The 23,094-nt window shown below is 38.9% G+C and overlaps 1 protein-coding gene across 4 annotated transcripts in view; it reads right to left on the bottom strand.

The window, feature by feature from the left end:
* LOC119736891 (FERM domain-containing protein 4A-like) overlaps window positions 1-23,094 on the bottom strand; it is a 92,276-nt gene that overhangs the window by 52,151 nt on the left and 17,031 nt on the right. For all 4 annotated transcript variants that reach the window (XM_038210908.1, XM_038210909.1, XM_038210910.1 and 1 more), the window contains exons 3-5: window positions 16,889-16,983; window positions 8,929-9,106; window positions 675-754 (exon numbers count right to left, since the gene is read on the bottom strand). In XM_038210908.1, coding sequence (XP_038066836.1) covers window positions 675-754; window positions 8,929-9,106; window positions 16,889-16,983 — 353 coding nt within the window. The remainder of the gene's footprint in view (window positions 1-674; window positions 755-8,928; window positions 9,107-16,888; window positions 16,984-23,094) is intronic.

Below are 23,094 nucleotides of genomic sequence, written 5' to 3'. Positions count from 1 at the left end.
ACAAGCTTCATGTACGGTACGCTGTAACTAGTGTAAGAGCATGGCTTCATTGAGATTACAGAGAGTCAATGACTCGAGGGCTAAGGGTACGTCATATCCTGTCTGGTGGGGGTTAGGGGGTGGGGGTTAGGGGGTTAGACAAGGGTGTAAGAGGTGCATGAATGGTCACGGGCGTCACTGGGGGGTCAAAACACCCCCCGCCCCTCTCATTAATCGTTTTCGTTAGCAAAATCGTGTCCCTGTTGGTAAATTTGCCGGTTGAAAGGTGTCACCTATTGTTCAATATGATACTCCACTTGGCACCATTATCAGGAAAAATCCCGACAAGTTGTCGGCGACAACTTTCACCCCTGACCATCAGCTGTAGACCTACATGTACTAGCGCTCTTTCTTCATTTTTTGAAATTTGCTAGCTCCCATCAATGTACGTAATTTGAATGTGAGCAGTTTCTGAACATGCTTCGTGTGCAGTACCCTGGGCTACATGTAATTTACGCAATACCAAATTGCTTACACTTTAAATGATTTCTTCCTGTATATAATTCCTGAATATTAAAGGTTGAAAACAAAAAAATCCCCAAATTAATCAATCAAATAAAAATCAACAGCAAAGCCAGCGTTTCTACAGGGCTGTAAAATATTATCAGCCCTTAAAGAAAAATGAAAGACCTTACCTTATAAAATCACCCTCTGTAGCTTGCAGTACGTAGGCGGCTAACTCAAACACGGTTTCGCTGTCTACCTCAATATCACCCTGGAGAAGAGTAAAGACAAGAGATCCGGCATTTAATAAGACAAGTCAATTTGGTTACCAATGAAGACGGATCACCGGCTATTCTTCTTGTTATGGATGTAACGCCACAATCGAAGAAAAAAAAACCAGTCGACTTCCACTTTGACTTGGTTGGATTTACTGCCCTTGTTGTCGCAGCTTCAAATTGCAAATTTTAATTGGTTACCGATGAAGACAGACTATTATTCTTGTTTTATAGACATGTAATGCCACAAGGAGGGGAAAAAACAGTTAAGTTGTGCTTGGATTTGGTTGGAATTGCTGCCTGGAACAAAATTCGTATTTGAAATTGCAAATTCAAATTTAGAAGATTGAAGTATCACGAAACTATCCTGGTGATCATCACATTTACTTAAAAAAAGTAAATTTCCGCTAGAAAAGGTCAATTTGTTTTGTTCAACTATTTTTTTTTAATGATTTATCAAGTCAACTTCATACATGTACTTCAAGGCATTTGAGTGAGCTGGGAGCAAATTTAAATCCGAACGAGATATGTCTTATTTGCTCACTGGTTTTTTTTGGTTTTTTGTATTATTAAAGTTCTGAGTATGAGCAGGATACCGTTTCCAAGTTGAAATATTGGCCCCTTCCTATATAACATACTTTTGAAAAAAAATTAGACAACAGGTCTACTTGACGGGATGCAAACAAGATGATTTAACACAGACACACAAACAAGAACGAAACTGTAGAGGTTGGCTTTTTAAAATATTTTCCTTTTTTTTTAACTCAAATAACTCAATGAAAAGTGAAAACATTATTAAAAAAAAGACAAAATGTGAGTAATTTTCCAATGATAAGTTGTTAGCAATTTATAAGATGGCATTTTTGCGTCGGGGTGATATAAATCAAATTAGGTTTTTGCCCTTCACCGACGTTTAAACACTGTATACTCAGTGTGTTACCTCCAGAGTGAAAGTTGGAAAAAATGACTCGGGTGGGACTCGAACCCACGACCTCCTGCTTTCTAGTGCAGATGTCTTACCACTCGACCACCGAGCTAACGGGATCGGTTGGCTGGTTCGAATCTGATGTACATGCCGACCGATCCCGTTAGGTCGGTGTTCGAGTGGTAAGACATCTGCACTAGAAAGCAGGAGGTCGTGGGTTCGAGTCCCACCCGAGTGATTTTTTTCCAACTTTCACTCGGGAGGTAACACACTGAGTATACAGTGTTTAAATGTCGGTGAAGGGCAAAACCTAATTTGATAAGTTGTTAGCAAGGGGACATTTTTTTTATGACTGCATACAGGGTGAGTAAAAAGAAAAAACGAAACCCAAATGGCAGGACCAATTTTTGAATGAAGTTTTGCCTGTAGCACTTTCAACATCTAGGATATGAAAGCACAATCAATGAGCTTTCTTTTAGCACAAGAATCATTCAAATCACTTATGTACTTTTCAAGTTACAAAATTTTGAACACAAACACTGTTTTTAAAGTTTTACATATGTTTTAAAATTCACATATGCATCCTTAGGAGAATTGTTTTCGTTTTGCCGAAAGAACACTTACTTTTTTTGTGATCCATGGACAGAACCTCAAAACAGTGTTTGTGTCCACAATTCCGTAACTTGAAAAGTACATGAGTGATTTGAATGATTCTTGTACTAAAGAAAGGTCATTTATTGGGCTTTCATATCCTGGATCTTGGAAGTGCTACAGGCAAAATTTTATTCAAAATTTGGTCCTACCATTTGGGTTTCGGGTTTTTTTTTTACTCACCCTGTATACCTTTAAGCTGAGATCAGGAAAAAGGACATACATTTCATATTCAAAAGAAAAAATAAAATAACAAAATCGTTACACTATCCACTGGCACACATTCCTCATTGAAACACTTGGATTCATTTCAGGAAACACCTTTCATAAACACTTGGGGAAATATCTGAAGTTGACACCAGCAAAAAAAACAACTAGTTCAGCAGCACAACAAAAAATCTGTTCCATTTCTTTGAAGCTGCGACAACAAGAGCTGCGGCAAGTCCAACAAGCGTCTCGGAGTGTCCGCCCACACAAGGAATTCATCAGGATATTTTCCTGGGAGGAGAAACTCGAGACCACAAAACATCCGCTCTGCAAAACACTCTCGTGGGCTTTTTTTTTTGGTCTTCCACTTAATAAAAAAAAACAAATCCAGGTTTGTATAGTTCAAGAATGTCCAAAAAAGGAACAGTTCATTTAAGTGTTTTGTTTTTCTTCAAGGTTTCAAAGGTGTTGTTGTCGTAGAGATTAAGAAGGTGGGCTAAGAATTGATTCAGTTTGCGGGAGATGGCGTTGGAGTGTTTTGTTCACAATCGATGGAAGGGTTTGCCTTTCGCTGAATCAGCTTTTAAAAGGTATCTCGCAAGTCAATGTTTGTTGTTTTTATTTCTGTTTTTTGTTTGTTTTGGTTTTTATTTCCGTTGACTTGTTTTATTTTGATAAAACTGAAGCAAGTTATTTGTTTTCAAGGATGTTTTTACAAAAATCTGCTGAATAGGGGGTGGATGTCATGGTGGTCATAAAATATATATATCAGGTAACAATAAATAAACGACACCAAGGATGTGGTCAACAAGAGGTACAACTTTATCAACTTGACATTACGACAGCAAGCATGTCATTTCCTTGACACAATTCCTGTGACTTTGCAAACAAAGCTAAAAAAAGTCTACTCTTTTAAATATTTCTTATCTACATACCCTTCTCCCAAGAGGTGAAGGAAACAAACAAGATTAGAATAGGAAACTCTAGAAAGAACAAATAAATGTAAGTTTTAAACAAAGCTCAAGTTCACTGTGATTAAAAATGATGTATTTGGACTTTCACACCAAAGCTTATTCCGTATTGACAGCAATGTTGTAGATCTGTAAGACGAAGTCAAGCAGAAGTGAAGTGAGGATTTTTCAAGTGAGGCTTGAGGGTTACCAAATGGCTGATGGTTTAAACCACATCCGCATATAGCACGCTGGCCATGTGGAGAGGGTGCGTTCAGGGCATTGATCAGATGTGCCTCTACTCCCCTTCAGGCTTCCCCATTCTTTCCCCCTCCCGTTTCCCCCTTTTTGGTTAACGCCCCCACCTTGCTACGCCACTGAAGTCGAGACACCAATTAAAACCAAGACTTGAAGCATCTGTCTTTAATTGACCTTATGCGTAGCAGCCATCTTAGAGGGCTTCTTTTGTAATGCACTGGTGGTTCACTTATGCATCCCAGCAAAACAAAGGGATTGCCCTCTAAGATGGATGCCACGCTTAAGGTCTACATAGACTCGTACTCCAAGTTACAGAACAAAACATGGACTTGTGATGGACTTGACTACAACACAGGTTTAATGTTACAAGACAATATAATAATAATAACAATATCGGAGTTTTATATAGCGCACGTATCTACCAACAATTAGGTACTCAAGGCGCTGGAGATATGTCTATTATTAAAGAAAGGTAAATCAAGTTTATGAGAAATATGAGACCCATTATGTAGCACCTTATAATGGTTTACAAGATGCTGTGGCGCATATTGCAGCCACTGCCAGAAACACCAGGGCAAACCCCTTCTCTTAGCAATAAGTGTTACTGGGTTCTTTAATGTGCATTACCCAACACACTGGATCTACGGCTTTAACGTCCCATCCGAAGGACGAAGCAATAATGGTAAAGTGCCTTGCTCAAGAGCACAAGTACCATGTTCCCACGGTCAGGATTCGAACCCATGTACCACGGCACACAAGTAAAACACCGTAACCACTGGACCACAGCACCCCACTGGACCACAACGCCGTAACCATGGTAACCACTGGACAACAGCACCACTGGACCACAGCACCCCACAATGCATTGGAAATAAAAAAAATTTAAATTGGGTTACGAATTTTCTAAAATTAGATTATACACGGTAAAACCCTTCCATGATTATTTTCAGCCTCTGATTAGCAGCTGAAATTATAGGAATAGGGTGCAATTATTGGATAAAAATGTTGTATCATTGTTACCACCAACACGGTTATTGCCCCAGTTGCTTCTGAATAAACAAGTCTTTCTATTCCTCACCAGGCTGCCTGCTGCGCTTGGGTTCTGTTCTTTTGTGCTTGAGCTGGGGTTTATTGATTTCCCAAGGTTTGAACTAACACTGGTATTAAGCTACCAGTAGCGAACTGCAATCTGCTATTTTTTCGGGGGGGGGGGGGGGGATGGGCATGTTTCCAACATAAGATATACTCTAGTTCCCATCAGAGGCAGGTATGGTAAATTTTCATTTATTGGAAATCTATTATGAGTACATGTCACCAACTGTCGACATTTGTGGACGAAACCACTTTTATGCAGTCGTTATTTTCAAGAAATCCAAAGTTTTCTCTGAAACCTTTCATTTGTTTTACTTTGTTGTTTGCTTCATTTGATAGAAAAAAAACTATTCCCCTTATAATATCTAGTATAACAGGTACATGTAGGTTGACGAAATTCCTAAAACAAGATGTTCAATGGGTATAAAAACAACTGGCCAAAAGGGAAGTTGTTTGTAACAAATCTTGAACAATAAGTGGGAAGCAAAAATTAATTTAAAGGACAACTTAGACAAACTGGGACAAGGGAAAACACTGTTCCTGTTTTTGAAACGCTACAATCTAGCTTCAGATGACCTCAGCCCGACCTTGCCTGAATAAACTCCCCCGGGATCTCGCAGCAGTCCGACTCAATTAATGCAAACCTTGCAGGGATTTGCAGCCCCAGCACAGGGAAGGCCGTTGGCCGATATCCACCTGCGCTCGGTAATTAGCACTTGTAGCTGGATGGAAGGTGGTGGGAGCAAGTCAGGTTACAAGACCCAAGAGTCTATGTTTTTTTTAGTCTGGCCCCAAGACTACGCCAGCATGTTGTGCACTATTGAGTGACCCCAGCGCGCTTGTTGTTTTCTGTGCGAATTAGTTGCTTAGTTACTCATGCCTTCATCAATCCATCAACAACAGTCCGATTGAAACCCCAGCCCCAAAAAGGAAGTGAAAATATAAAATCCTTGAAAGAATTTAAACTAGGCTTCACATACATACTTAACTGAATACATATGCATGCAGCTGCTGTTAAAATGGCAACAAGGCTAAGACCCTGTTAAAAACACTCCATCACAAACTGACAACGCAGAGATATGTAATCAAATTAAAAAGTTTACAGAAACTTTTTCATCACAACAATGAAAAACACACACAGGACTTTAGATTCCTCATCTTGTTTTCTTAAAGCTAAGCTGCCTTTCCACATGCGTTTTTTTGCGTGTCCATTGTGTACTGTACACGTTAACGGCCTAGGTCTGCCTTACATGTACTATGCAACAGACACAAAAGAAATTGAAACTTGCACACGAAAAAGCGGTTTTAGAGTACATGTTACTATAGAATACAAAGTGTGCCACGTATTCTGGCTCATGCGCATAGCTGAACTATAGCTGAAGTGTGCGAAGACATCAGCACATGAACAAGCGCACAAACCAGAACAAAGACAACTGGCGTGAGACTTCGATACTCTAAACAACCACGTATAGACATACCGGGTAAGCTTTGAGAATTCCCGACAGATATTAAATTTTCTTATTCTCACGTGCAAATCATACATTTCTAACAAACTCTTCTTTTTTTCAAAAAAAAAAACTGACAGAAAGAAAGTTTGAAGACTAATAAATTTACCAGTCCCAAAATACAAGAATTCTCCTGGAATTACTTAAAAAAACAAGCTTCAAACACTAGTTATGAGGCCATTCACGTTTCACTGCCATGGGGCATTACTACAAAATGCATGTACCGTACATACGTGTACGTGTACATTGCATCGTTAGAGTAGGATTTTGTCGCTGCTCTTTACAAAACGTTGCTTTTCTTTCCCTGAACCAGAATGTTTCCATTTGTCCCCCGGCATTTGATCAAACAACAAGAAAAATCCAGTCTCTTATTTTTTTCGCCAATATTTACTCACCAAACAATCAGGCGCAAGCAAAACATGCTCGCTTTTATTCACGGTTTCAATTGGGTTTTTTATATTCATGTTTTTAATTTCCGACAATGGATGACGAGGGCCGGAACTCTAGAGTCTGCATGTACGTGTTCCCACGTGCAAATTCAAGACAAATTTGATTTCATCAAAGTTTTACACAAACAGGAAAAGTAAACATTCATACATGTTGTTTGTTTCACACAATTGTACAGGGGTAGATTACATGAATAATTCATCAAGAACTGATGAAGACAAAACAGCCTTATGAAAACAGTCTTCAAATGCCAAATTACTGTTATATTTTACAAAGTACCATTATACAAATATTGAGTGGCTCAGCGTGGAATGGGAGGAATATTATCACAAGGTAAAATCTGGGCTTTTCCATTTCACGAGGCGAAGCCGAGTGAACTGGAAAAGTCCAGATTTAACCGAGCGATAATATTCTTCACATTTCACAATTTAAAGCCACTCAATATTTGTTTTACAACGGACATATATAGATCCTTGTCATTTAAAATATTTGAATTTTTATTTCACTACAAAATTGGTGGAAAATTTATTTCTCTCTTCCAAACAACCCGTTCACGAAAATGTTTGAACCCATCTCTGTAGCGCTGGCTCTTTGGAACAATACACGCTACGCGCAACGCTGAATGCGCACACCGGCATGCATTTGCACACAAATACCACGTCATGGAACAAGAATGATCCTAACTGTTGAATAGTATTTCCCATTCCCAATGGGCGAATGGGACTTTTTGAGCCGCGGCGTGAATGGGAGCAATAACGAATGTCACGTGATGTGATTTCCACCAATCAAATGACAAGGATCTGTTTGTCGGTTATATAATAGGGTTTTGTTCATTCTTTTCCCCTCTTCCTCCCTTCCCTTACACAGTTGTTTTTCTTTCGGTTCCAAATTTCCTGTTCCTTTTCATCAGTTTATATCCTGTATTTCTTTCTTTGTGAGTGATTTCACTTTGTGTGGCATCACTTTCACTTTAACATGGTAGTGAATCTGCAAGTTTCAATGATGTACTAATTTGTATTAATTTGTTCTCATCAATGAATGAGAATAGGGTGGTGAAAGTAGTAGTACAGTTGTACAAATGGAAGAGAAATGACACTTGCCACAGAAAAAAAGCGTCATACTTATTTGATGTTCAACCTACATGTAGTGTTGTTTCAAACTGAATCTGGTCAGTTTCACTCATTTTTTAGGATTTATGTAACAAAAGTTTCATCCTTTCTGAGCAAACCCTCAATTAATGGCATACAATGTACATGTACCGGTAGGCATTAACCCTCCTATGCAAACATACATTCTGTGCCAAGTTGTCCTTTCAAAGTCAATCAATAAAGGAACACTGGGTCATTTTCAGGAAACTTGGACCACGACTAGCGTTACGGTCATTCCTTGTCAAATCACCCCCCAAAAAATTGGAAGTTCAAACCCCACCCCCTTCAAATTGGTTCATATTTAGTACATGGGGTGATTGAGTCTGAAAAAGCTTATTTTTGGCGCCAGTTTTGGCGCCATTGGACCATCGGTTTTCGCGCTACCGCCCATCTCACGGTCATGTGATATTCAAGGTCAAAAGTAAAGGTCAAAAGGTTATTATACTTCAAACTGCTCCAACATAAAAAAAAAATGGTAAATTGTTAACCATAGTTTGACTTCCTTCACTCCAACACAGGATGGTTGGACTACTACGGCAGACAGAGATGGGATTGTGCCTTTGATGATACAAGCATGGCATTTGGCACACAGTCAGAGTATGTCATGAGAAAGATATTTGGCTATAAAGGCCATTGCAAATATCAGTAGAATAACAAGCAATTTTCAAAATGTTCAAAATGGCTGCCATTGCTTGTTATTCTACCTATACTCTGACCGTGTGCCAAATGCCATGCCTGTATCATCAAAGGCACAATTCCCCCAAATATTTCCCCTATCTGCCCCACAAGACTACTCTAGTTGACAATTGGAATAGGACCACTGGTTACCAATGATACGGGCATCATAATGCACAGCAGGGAGCCAGGAACACGACAATTTGTGATTACGTTTTGACCAGCGTTGGCACATCGCTATTAGTGCACTACATCACGATTTCAACCACTGGTCTTCTTATTGTCCTCGCCCCAATGTGCCAATAGACTCACCTTGTAGATGGAGGCCTTGGCTTGAAGATAAAACAGTTCGATGGTGATGCTGTCCCTGAGATGCGCTATACTCTCACAGAAGAACTGAACTTGAAAGTATAGGATGAGGGTTCCGGTTCTCTGCAGGAACTCGTGGTCTAGAACCTTGCGGTCAAGCTGCAGCCAATTATAGTGACCACTAAAACAAGAGGAAGATAAACATCATTATTAGATGATCTAAAAGAATTATTAAGGACCGTCTTTTTTTCTTTAATAAATCACATGGTGATATGCGAATGTCTCACAGTGCTTTGCTTGTACAGTACTTTTCAAAAGGGCCTTTCACACTGTCCAGAATCTCCCAGTTGGATCTGGGTCCAACGCGGACATTTCAGGAACACCGTTCACAATAGCAAGAAACCAACACAGATTCTACATGAGTCTGTAATCTACAACTGACTCATGCCCACGAGTGTGAATGGCATGCCTTGCCTACCCGTGCTTAATAGTACCCTGTTTACAGTGGACCAGTGTTTCAACACAGGTAGGCGAGACGATAGTCTGACAGCAGTTGTTGTGGCATAAACACTATCTCTTAACTCTCTCTGATTGCAGTTGCACTGATTACACAAAATTAAAACAATGCTCTATGACATGTAAGCTGACATAATTGGATGCCGCCTCAAGGGGGCGCCAGTTTGAGCCGAAATATCAGTTTGCTGTTGTGCATACATACAGCGTAACTGGTAAACTACTATGTTTGTAAAGAAAAATACATATTTAAGCTTTTGTTGCCAATACATTTGATCTTTGTATTGTTATTTTTTCTAGTTACTCCAACAAGTACCGGTAACTGTTATATTAAGATTTTTTTCAAAATTGGCCTCCTCCCGTCCACATGTACTCGAATTTTATCCGGTCTAAAAATATATGGCCTAGTACAAATAACCTTTACCAAGCAGGAAATGCAAGCAAAGGCTGGAGTATTTTGTCCCACTGACATCATGCAATGCACGGTGTGCTTAAAACAACACTGACTCAAGTCAGCAAACATTTCTAAGCAAATTCACACACACATACGCAATGTGCCAGCATGGCTCTAGCTTCCACGACGTGTTCAACATAGCACAGGAAAGGACCCAGCATATCCAATATTTAACGACAGTGATTGGATTGCAAGCTCTTGACATTTAACTCCAAAGCGCTGTAGTAAAACCACAGACACAGTCTATTTGTTGGATTACTGATTTGTAGGTTTTCAGAAAGATGTTTAAATGTCAAAATTCAATTAGAATTTGGTTTGATGAACACGTAGTATAGATACATTGTGTAATATGCCACATCTACATCTACATGTACGTATCGGTAGGTATATTCTTTAAAAAGCTAACTTCTTGTGCACTGTTCCTTTTACTGTGCCTCTCATTTACAATGTGCAATGCAAAACCTCTCAGACATAAGGCCAAAAAAAATAAATAAGTCGGTCTCTGGTCAGCGCGCGCGTCGATTTTAATCATGCGAGTCAACCTTTTTTTTCCCCAAAATGTTCCGCCGTAGCTCCAACAGCGCCCTCTATTGCCGCACCTCCTCAATTTTTTTTTACCAAAGAGCACCAAGGAATGGGAAATTGCACCCAAGGCAAATGATCGAGTGCACCAAGGCAAATTATGGAGGACACCAATGTACATGAGGACGCAAAAAAAAGAAAAATACAATGTACCGGTAGTACCCCACCTTGTCTGTACAATCCAAGCTTGAAAAAGAAAAAAAGCCGAGTCGCCGCATCAATTCCGGAACTTTGGCCTGACCAGAGACCGAGTATTTTTTGTTTTGGCCTAATCAATGTTTTTTTCTTACAACTGACAGTTGGAAATAATTTTTATACAAAGTATGTAATCACATATGATAACCATGTGTGATGGGACAGTGATATACATGTGAAATCTAGATGAGGCAAAACCTGTTAAATCAAAAAGCCCTTGTAACTCAAAGTAAAAATGTATTCCTGTCAATTGTTGCCGAATAGAAAATCCATTGGATAACTCAAAACTCTGCTTAACTCAAAATTTGAGCCGATTCCCCCGAGATTCGTCTTATCGAGATTCCACTGTACATGTAAAAGATTCAACATGCTAGACAAACATACAGTAATTCTGGAGTATGTACACAGGTTTTACAAAAAAGCTGCTCTTTATACTTGACGCATATTGACTCAAGATATTTTGAGATATTTTCTGGATTCTACAGAACAAGAACTCTTCTTCTATGGTATGCAATGTATAACATTTTTGGAGTACTGAGTTCAGTAACAGAAACATACACTGCCGAATAAATTCAAGTGTACAAGTACTTTCTGAGAAAATGGCATAATTTAAAAATCCTGCCGTTGTGTTACAGCGAATGAACAGTCAAGTAATATAAAGTTGGTTTTAAAGATGTTTGATTGAACAAAAACCAATTAGGGAAAGGTACATGTAAACATGGTAAACAGGACTTTACAGATTGAGGTACACCAGAAAACAAAATAATCGACCACACCTTCAAATTTTGGCTTTGTCCCATTGTACTGCAAATGTCATTTTCCAACTTTAAGCCCATTTCACGATGACAGGTTACAAATGTAAGATACACGTACACATACCGTACACACATGTACTCATGCACTGCATTAGCAAGCATCGAACACAAGATTATTTTGGCTCTCAACAGAGGGCGCCATGGCCAATCTGCAGAAAGCAATCCATCAGAAAAAACGGACTGATTTTTCAGGCAACAGAGGGCTCACTTCCAATTGAAGATGTGATCTTTTCATTCTCGATTTCATGTGGCGATTCATGCAGACATTTCTCCTTGGAAACTGTACCGTAGTTATCATATGTATACATACATGTAGATACTAGTACATTAATTGCGATCATGAATTCTGGATACAAAAGTGCATGCAAATTAACTTAAATGGGATCCAGTATGTAAATGACCAAAGAAAATATCTAATCTCTAAATGGCAAAAAAAACCATATTTGCATCACATTTTCTTTCCAAATTTCAAGGATGTACATAAAAAAAAACAGTCTTTTTAGGTTTTAGTTCAGCTGTTTTATTTTTCCAAACCAGTCTTTTCAGGTTTTAGTTAAGCTGGTTTTTTTTTTTTTTTTTACAATATCATACTGTAGCTACACATAGCAGCCGCAAGCACGCAGTAAAAAAACTCTAATTAGTTTCTCATCTGGGCTTTTTGGTAAAATAAAGGAGGCAAACGCTTCCCCCCCCCTCTTTTTCCCCCAATATGGCAGATTGATTCTTCCATAACCATAACCCTTTCTACATGTACATAGTTTTATAGCTACCATTTTGTTAGAAACAAATAAAAAGACAATATTGACAATACATTTACAAAGTATATTGCAAATGAATTAAAAAACATAAAAAATAAAATAACTAGAAGGTGGGGGAAAAAAACAAAAGCAGGCGGGGACGAGAAACTGGTTTATTTTTTTACTTGGCCTAACATTCTCAATTTTTTTTTCAATATTTCTGCAGTGACTTGGTGAATAAAGAACATGACAATACCATGTGCATAATGTACATGTACCATGTGCATCTACAACGGATCACTCGCTGGATGGATACCTAAAAGAGTAATTTCAAGTTAGTTAACAAATTCTCCTTGATAAAAATTAATCATTTCGTCACCGGTTTCACGAAGGGACGGGCATGTGGATTTTGAAGAAAAACCGTTTTCGAGATAATCGCAAGAGAAGTTTCTCCGTTTTTAAAACTGCAAAAAGTGAAACTACTACTTTGCAAAAACTTTATGCAATAAGGAAACCTTGACGTAATTCTTTGATAGGTAAACTTTAACTTGAACCAAGTAATTGTAATTAATAGAGTGGTTAATTAGCCAAAAGTAATTAGTAAAGATGCCCGTCCGTTCGTGAAAGTGAAAATCCAACTGTTCCACAGAGAATGTAACAAAGATGCCTGTCCCTTCGTGAAAAAGAAAATCTCCGTTGACCTACTTTTACCGCCTTTCCGTGCAATACGTTTTGAACGTGTTCACAGGGGCAGGCATGTTCACGTCTCTTCGTGAAATTGCAAAATGTAATTATCGAGATGCCTGCCCCTGACGTCATGAATGTTATTCAGGAATTAATGATGTTTTGCTTACGGAAACATGTCAGAATGCTTAAGTACCATGTTTTAAAGCAAAATAGTGAAAAACACTCGAAATCGAAAAAATTGTCAATTTTGACATTCCATGAAATCGGTGAGATTTTTGCTGCAAATGTTTTAAATACAATGTGTTAGATGTATTTCAACTTACTACAAATGAACACATTTTGGGTTGTAAACCGTTGTATTACAGTTGTACCACATTTTCAATAAAATGCACTGAGCCAAATTTCCATCTTCTTCCAGCAATTTAATGACAGTCCCAGCATATACATAAAATAGGCAAAGGCCTGCGTAGTTTCAAGTTCAATAATAATGGTGTATCCGTCTAGCGAGTGGTCCGTTGGTAATCGTAGATGACTAAGATGCAACTACAAATCATCCCAGCCGTTCTACACAAACATATCACCCTGGCACATCAAGACGAAGTCAAGATGCTGGGCAGTACAACTCTCTCTCTGTGTGTCTATGAGAGACACTGCCAACTGATTGATATCCCAAGACTTGTGAAGATGTCAATATGGCCATATCTGAATAATCCTGAGGTGCCCAAATGGGCAATAAAGCCTGAAATGGGGTCAGTTGGTCCAATATAAACAAGAGAAAAATCTCCTGGTTTTAAGACCAGTGCCCAGTGAAGCAGTTCTAAGTTGGTCTGAGTCACGTACACGATGCCCATTGACATTTTGGTCAAACGTGGGGACAAAATCGTGAATGAATTACACGGAATAAGCATCAACAAGGACTGTGGTGATCGCTCTGTGGGGATCCACGTGTTTAGGAGATTTCGGTGAAGGCTCTTTAGATCCTCTTGCTGTTTATGTACATAAGCACAGGGGCACACAAGAAAGTAACACGTACATGTAGGAAGGGAAGGGACATTAAAACATATTCAATATATTTTTTTAAGAAAACACCTGGCTAAATTTAAAAAAAAAAAAAAAAATTTGCAACAGCCAACCACCACCATCAAATTGCTGCCGCCTTCAAGTTCATCCAATTTTTTTTAATGGGTATTGCCCAAAACACAAGGCTAAGGCCTCGCAAAGGTGTGGGCTACAAACTAGAAAGAACAGAGACAGAAAGAAAGTATCTATTCACATTTCACGAAAGACTTAATGCAGAAAGAAAGCCTGATTCTACCCATAGTACAGAGTTCCAATGATTGAGAGAAGCAGTACGAGGGAATAATCCTTCAGGAATTTTTCCAAGTCCTAGCCTTAGGGAAGAATGTGATACACATCAGATGTACGTGTATGCCGGTAACGGGCAGGGAGGCAAGTCCTATGAGTTGTATTTCTTGCTGCATTTAAGTAGCGCCCCTTCCCCCAACCCCCTTCCCCCCCCCCCCTAATTTCATCAGCTCTGGCCCGAACTCCCCAAACTAAAAACAAAAACCCTCAAGAGAACATTCTCCATTTTCATTCATTCTCCAAATTATGCGGGGAAAACCCCTACGGGTACAGCTGAACAACTTCACTACTAAGCTGATGACGACGTCAGCCACCCCAGATACATAAAATTAATTTGAGAAATTATCGATTGCTCGGGAACAACAAATTCCGACACACTAGGATCAGGCAATAACAACATCAGAATACATGCAGACCTACATGTCATACAAGCACCCCGGTATGTGAGCAGTGGTGATTACGAGAATCTGTGCCTTGGAACAATTTTAATCCTAGCAGAACTGAAGTCTGGTATTATTTCTACAAAAACAAACGATACAAAAGAATACAGCGGAGTCTACACTATTCCAATTCCGTCTGAAAACATGGATGTGAATTTCTTACATTTTCTCCAGTTGTACTTAGTCTGCACTATGATGAAAATTACATGTGTACAGTATGAGTAGGGCAACAGCTTGTGTTTGTGTTTCAATTGTAGCATGTTATTTATTAAGATAGAATTACCCGTGCCGAAAATACTGGCTTAAGGATAAACTGCAGCAAAAAAAGAAAAATTGAGTCTGGTTAAGGATTAAAGGGTCATGCAATGTATTTTTTTAAATGCTATCCTTGAAAATGCACCAAAGGGCAATTCCACGGTTACTCACGTTACATAGAGTTTCCTTGGGCTGTAATTACCTTACTGAAAAGGTTTAATAACTGTTATCCCCATGGTAGATAGAGTAGACCTAGACCTACCTAAGCACCAAAGATGACATCCAGAAAAATGTGTTATGTATGATAAACAAGGCGCACAAAATCGGTTACTCACGTTACGAAAATGTAACGTGAGTAACCATGGAATTGCCCAAAAGGGTATTTTGGTGCCTTTTTGGTTCCTTTTTGGTTTTTATGCTATCAATACCAAATTCCATATTCATGAGCAAAACTGTGATGTCATTCCGGGCAGAAACCTTAATGTGACAGCTATTTCAGCACAAAAAGCTGCTTGATTTTTGGATATTTTGCCGTCGTAAAGTTCCTTTTCTTTGGTGATTCTTTGTTGTGTAATTGTAAGTATATGGCGGTAAGCAAATGATCAACCCTTTTTCACAAAGTATGGTTTCAATGAGCAAATTTTAGGTTCACAATTTGAACAGAAAACCCCTAAACTGAACCGTGTCTTCCTGAAATGGCATCACAGCAACAAGTGTCCTCAGTTGTCCGAAAAAGCATGGACAATTTGAAATGTTTAAAAGAAGTACCCTATTCAATAAAATTAACCAAAAAGGGATGCCAAAATAGTTTTCATGCATTTCAGATGAGTATTAAACATTTAAAATTCCTGAAGTTGTACAAAATGTGTTCCTAAGAAAAATTCATCGCATCAACCCTTTAAGAACTCGCACAACCTCAAGAGAGTTTTAACCAGGTCAACACTGTCTAAGGTGACTTGACTTCATCACCTCTCTAAACCTGACAACCCCCCCCCCCCAGGTAATGAGTTGTCAGTAATGTTCAGTTCTCTTCCCTATCTACATCCACAAGTGCTGAGCCCAGGCCTAAATGTCAACCCTCGAATTCCAATACTCATCATCGTGAGTCACTTTATTCTGATTTGTGCCTGCTTTGTGCCCAGCCAAGGACCCCGCAGTAAAATATGCACACCTTTTGCCAGCGCCGCCCGGGGCACGTTGAATAAAAAGAAGTGTAACTTTATATTCTCATTTATTTAGATGACATGCATTTATTCCTCAGGTTACTGTGCGGGTCTCGGCGCTGTAATTGTCTGGCTTCGTGCGGAGGTGAAGTTGGCATGCTATGGGTGTTATTAGTTTCCAAATGAAGGGATGGTGTTTTTCTCAGTTTTTCAACATAAAAAATGATCATTGACAAGTGCCTAACCCTAACCTTCCCAAATCCTACAAACTCCTCTTTGCAAAACGGAGGAGTTTGCAGGATTGAGGCTGTCTAGGTCTTTGTGTTGTTTATGCTCAGCCGTGCATAAATTTAGGCCTATCTACATTTTGTATATATGTGAAATCCTCTGCACTGCTCCAGGATGTCACTGGCTCTGCCTCAACATATTGACAGTGATTGCTGGAGGATTTTGCAGGATTGAGGCAGTGGTCACCCCTCCAAGGACCACATTCGAGAAACAACGGAGGATTTTGCAGGAGTGAGGCTGTATGCAACATGAACATTATATACAAATGATACGGTACAGAAACATTTTACTCAAGTACAAATATTACAACACAGATTTGAAGGGGCATACTACTTTGCTTGCATATCACCTACACCTACACCTAAAGTGTACCTGAGTATAGGTACTTAAGTATTTAACTGAATGTAGTGAAAGGTTCATGAAAAGACAAGGACTGAGCTAGTGTGTGTGTGTCCTGCTTGATACTCACGTTTCATCGGCACAAGCAAGGCCAAAGTATTCCTTCTCCTTCAGACTGAAGTAGGACACGACTAGATCCAGGAGGTCCCCGGCGAGCAGTTTGGACTGCAGAAAAGAAACAGGACGAGGGGGAAAAGGATCACTGATAAATTCTCATTATTACAACTTGCTAAAAAACAAATGTGACAATTTGCAAGAACTACCTGTACACATACATGTACGCAATTATGTGCTAAGATCATTTCTTGATCCTCCAAAATCCACCACTGTGCAAGAACCAAATGCAACATTCTTTGTGTTTAAAGGTACCGGTACATTACATGTACCGGTAGGAACATTCACTTTTTGAAGCAACAAACTTGATCACAATCTTAACTCTTTCAGTGCCCGCAAAATTTGAAAAGTTTAACCCTAAAGTGCCCAACTTCGAGCGTTTTTGTTAATTGTTCGACATTCTGTAAAAAAAAAAGTAAATAAAGTTTTACCCACTAAATTTGTTGTTGTTGCTCTCTGGTATATCCTTGATATATTGGAAAGTCAAAAGAAGTCACAAACATAGTGATACACCCTGAAACACTGGCCTGAACACAGGGGAATTCCACACTTTTTGCAGAAAATACGAGATTTAGTGCTGCGCCCTCTCGCAAGAACTCGAATGAAAAAATAAATACAGGTCGTACATGCATGAAAATGGTACCATTAGAAAGAGCGAGAGCGCCCCCTTTTGATAACATATTTACTCTACCTCGTACATGTACGAGGTTTGGCAATTTTAAGTACAAACATTACCTCGTACATGTACGAGGTTGGCGCTTTTGTACTAACAAATATACCTCGTACATGTACGAGGTTTGGCAATTTTAAGTACGAACATTACCTCGTACATGTACGAGGTTGGCGCTTTTGTACTAACAAATATACCTCATACATGTACGAGGTTTGGCAATTTTAAGTACGAACATTACCTCGTACATGTACGAGGTTGGCGCTTTTGTACTAACAAATATACCTCATACATGTACGAGGTTTGGCAATTTTAAGTACGAACATTACCTCGTACATGTACGAGGTTGGCGCTTTTGTACTAACAAATATACCTCATACATGTACATGTACGAGTTTGGCACTGAAAGAGTTAAGAAGGGTGCATTATAACGACTATTAACTTGTTGAAGATCCAGCTCAGCATGTACAGGTACATGTATGATGCACATTTTGAGAAAAACAGAGAAAACGTACATGTACATGTATAACATGCACAATTTGTTTGGGTCTCCTAACTGGATTCTGTTGCTGATTTCTATGCACTGCAGGCACATTCCCTTTAACTACCGATACACTGTACATTCAATGACTGTTTTCTTGGGAGTGATACCATTTCAGGTGGAATGACTTCACAGGGTATTTGATACAAGTTCCATCTACACTTTGAGCAAGGATAAAGTTTCTCGTTAAATTGGTCGGTACGTTTCCGGGTTTATTGCAAATGTTCCTACATTTTTATATTTTTTGTACGTACAGTGTACCTTTAAACTTTCAAGGAGCATCAAAATAACTGTGGCTGGGCTCAGTCTGCTTTAATTCTACAAAATCCTGCCAAACCCCGGGAGCCTTTAGGGTTAAAGGTACATGTATGCTACAAAGAACAAAACTTTACTTCAATTGGATCTCCGGCAAACCGTTCAGAGGTTTTTGAAGTGCAATGTACCCATAAAGCAATATTGATTGGGGTTTTCTTTATAGCAATGTGAATTTGTACAAGCGTATCCAAAGGCTTGTACATTTTTCTTTGAAATTTTTTATTGCCAATTTCAAGACCCAATGGTAAGGTGAGATGTGTGTTCTCTATTGAAGTTGAATGGGAATGTGCTGTACGTATGTCCATACATGTACACGTACATGTTGTACTTATGTATTAACTGACAATTACATTTGTCTTTTCATCGCTCTGTCGGATGCAATGTTTTATCACATCGGTTACATATGCCCATGCATTCTTTCAGTAATTCTATCACATAGCACATCCTGAGTAATGTGATAAGGCTTGATGTATATTGAATCGCAGTGTGGAACATCTTCAAAGCACTTGCACTTCTCAAGTACAGTGCACTGAGATAAAACATGATACGCACTATAAATACAACTTTCAATTTTGTCCATAAATCCGTTCTACAAGTAGACACTGAGCTTTTTGTTACCAAGCAACAGTTCATCACATCAGAAGAAAAAAAAATTAAGACTCCTATTCATTTCACAGTTATCCAGGATGAAGCTACTGTTTCACTCTTGTCAGAAATGCACTCTCCTTGAGTTCACTATGGTAATGAATACTAAAACAATGCGGTGGGGCAGGCATTAGGGCAAAGCTATATTCCATACAGGGCTACTGGTAATGGATCCACTGTTCCTGGTATACACACCTGCTAATTAGTAATGGAAATATACAGCTCAGGCTACAGGGCTGCACACTTGTTAAATTCTTGGCAGATTTATGGGATTTTTTTCATTTGCTACAGTACTGGTTCATGGGTCATTCTATAAATTTGGTGTTCACTGTTTTCCTGTCCCTGTTTCATCTGACATCTACGATTTTGTAATTCTAGATGCACTCCTTCATGTATTCTTCCTCCTGAGTCCTGAGTGATTTTGTGAAGCAAATGACCTACCCAAATAAAAATTAGTTTGAAGTCATTGCCCTACAACTTTTCTAGGTAGGTACATGTAGGTAGGAAAAATATTATTATTTTGTAACTGTTGTACATGTATGTTTGTCTGTCCATCCTTTATACTTACTTTGTTTACTTCAGGATAAACATGTACATGTACATGTATACCTAAACAGTATTGTGTTTAATTACCAATTTAATTAAATTAATTGAACAATAACTCACACACACAAAACCACTTTTACGGTATTGGGAAGACTTTTTATTCTAAAAAAATATAAGTGATTTAAAATTTGTTGGCCAAATGTGGCTATAGATATAAAAAAAAAATTGAGGTTGGCAATTTGGCCTTAAAAAATCCAAGCATGTACCGGAAGGTCAGGTTACAGTAAACTCAAATTATTTTTACACCTTAAGTTACAGCTCAGACAACATGCGTTCACGACAACTTTACAATCCATGGTCCCCCCCACATGAAAAATTCTACAATGTATAAAAATACCAAATCAAAACTAAAACTAGTGACAGCTGGCCAACAATTTTTTTAACTTAATTTTAGCCTGTGTGTGAAAGCATTTTCTAAATTCAATTTCACCTAAAATTAGACATCGCAATACACTACCCCTGCAAAAAAAAAAAATACAACAAATGGATCATATGCTAGAGGCACTGTAAAAAATAAAGTAAGAGATCTACATGTACATATCAAAAACTGAAACTGTTATCAAGAATAATGGCGGCCCATCTTTTATGGCGAGAACATGTACGTGCAGCATGGTGGAATCCCTTGGAGCAATCTGTATCAATATTAAAATCTTTCCGAGTTCTCTGAGAGCCGTGAGGCAGTACGTGGTTCACGTGAGAGCGTGTGGCATGCCAGGCTGGCTTGCTAGCAGGGCGAAAGCAAGAAGGGGTAGAATAGAATTTCATCAGATGAATGATATTTCCCCGTGGCTCGTCATATGGTGGTCAAGTACACCTTGAGATGTACAAATGTATGTACATGTGTTGGAGTGCAGTTTTAAGATGAATTTGGGGTCTAATGGGTTACAAGAGGTTGCAATGAAGATGTTTTTGGTCCCGTGCAGTGGGGGCCCTTTGCACACTGTATCAAATCTCTAGGTTGGGTGTGAGTGTTGAACCTCTAGAGCGTTTTGACTGATTGTGTTCATACTCACAATACTTCGAACCAACCCATATTGATAATCAAGCTCAATCATGAACATATACAGTTGAATGTACAATGTACACATACATTGTACGTTAACAACCAATAGGCCATCCTTCTCTTTGAAATTTCATAGGTTTTCGACACGGATCGGGGAGACGCAACGTTCACACTGTTCTTTACACGAACCGGCCACTAGTAAACCGTGTAACATTCAACCCGGCTATGGCCCCTGTGTATCACACAACAAATTCCTAACACGGATCGATTGCATTCGGCATGGCGCTGTGATTATTTTCTTGATCCCATAATGCATTGCGACCCACGCTGCTAACCAACAGGTGTACAGCGTGAATTTACTACTCTGTGAAATACGGACTCGTTGGTACAATTGCGCATTCTTAGGTATGATAAATAACGGTGGGACAGGGATCACGTGAGAGGGTTTGACCAATAATAACATTTAGAAAGGAGTCTGATTTTCATATGACACCACATGTGCAACATATTTCCAAAATGGCTCCGCTCATTCCGTTACACAATTTGTTCTATTTAATGTTGAAAATTTACAAAAAAATTGGTACATTTTGCGTAAATACAAGCCCAGACTTGGCAAAGGATGCTCCATACTCGGAGACGTTTTTGGATGATAATGAGGGAGCGATTGTCTTGTGATCGACTGGTGTTTGTGATGGGGATGATGGGTATGGTGGCAAGGAAATACGTACTGCGTGTCAGATTTTGGGTAGAAGGTCGTGCCTCAACTCAATACGGATCGGCCGAGAGCGAACTCAACTCGGGGCGGTTCACACTATCATTTTCGACACGGTTCACGCCGAAAAATGCAATTTCTGATCCAGATCTAGATTTCTAACCCTGGCAGGGACGAGGGTTAGAAATCTAGATCTGGATCAGAAATTGCATTTTTCCGGCTAGAGCATTCTACCTGGGTCAGAACCGGGTTGAAATTTTAGAAGTGGGAAAAGGGTTGGAAAAAATCTCGGGGTTGGAACTGGTTCCAACCTGGAGAATTTGGACAGTGTGAAAAGGCCTTGAGAAATAGTATTAGTAAACCGGAATGCAAACTGCAGACTGCTAAACTTTAAGCATTATTACGCAGCATCATGGGTTGTGCAGGATATGAGTTTTCCATGACGTCTTTCTTGGAATATCAACTTTCCATAACTCCTTGCAAAATAAAAAATTAAGTGACTGTTCCTTGACTTTCCATGATAGCTTTAAAGGGAATGTACATTATTGGCTTTCGCTGTAATTTTCAGAAATGAACTATTTGGGGGGTTAGTATAATAGATTAAATACCGGTATTGTTACACTGACATGTTTGAAGTTTTGTGTTCGAAAACGCTGGAAAACTAAGAAAAACAAAAATGTTCAAGTAGTCTGGTTCCCTGACTCCACGAAAGATGAAATGGATAAAAAATTCCAGAAAATTGTAAGGTAAGGGAACCAGTCTAGCTGGCCTGCACCCGTTCATGAACATGGAACCAACAGCAAACAAAATTTGGACTGGAAAAAAAACCAGTAAATTTGGATCAGTAGTTGAAAAACAGTTAGGCTTTTTATCATGCCACATTTTTATAAGGGATTGAAATCTTCAAGGTCATATGGGATTGAAATTTTTAAGGTCACAATAATTTTAATTTTTCAATATGTAAATTGCAATGGACATATTTTTAACAGTATGCTTTGTATGCGTGAACTGTAAAAGTCATTGTTCATGTTTTAATGGTTTTTTGTTTGTGTGTGTAAATTGTAATGGTGATTGTTGTCAAATAATTTGTTGATTTGGTGTTAAATAATTTATTATTTTATTAAATCCATTGCAATTCAGTTTTTAACTGCGATAATGGATTGAAATAAACCAATATGAAATGAAATGAAATGAAATGGTGGTCAGCCGACCACCTTTGAAAATGTATACAAAAGTACAATTTTTCTTGAAAATGACTTCACACCAGGTGCCCTAATTTTACAGGATGCTTTAGACTGTCATTTACCAACATCCTAGCAAGGTATTTCGTAACAACTTGGTAGTTTCATTTTTCCATGTTTGCAAATGTTGTATAATTTTCCCTTTAAAACACAAGGATTTTTAAGGTTTTCCCACGACTGGGGAACCCTGAATACTGCACCGAGAACCGAGATGATGGGTTCGGTATGAGACCCAGGCTAGCAGTAACAGCCTTTTGTAATTGGAAATCCAAGGCCCATAACTGGATTGGGATCATGTGTGGACTTGAGCGCACTGGTGCAGAAAAACAGCCCAGCACCTCTGGAGACCAACGGCCAGGTTGCTTTGATCTAATTTCACTGTTATATTGTGCAGGCTCCAAAGGGAGTAAAATAACTAACTGGTCTGAG

This window comes from Patiria miniata, unplaced genomic scaffold (assembly GCF_015706575.1).
Source record: "Patiria miniata isolate m_02_andy unplaced genomic scaffold, ASM1570657v1 HiC_scaffold_3, whole genome shotgun sequence".
Classification (NCBI taxonomy): domain Eukaryota; kingdom Metazoa; phylum Echinodermata; class Asteroidea; order Valvatida; family Asterinidae; genus Patiria; species Patiria miniata.
The sequence above is the reverse complement of the archived record's forward strand: the minus strand, read 5'-3'. Positions and strand labels throughout refer to the sequence as shown.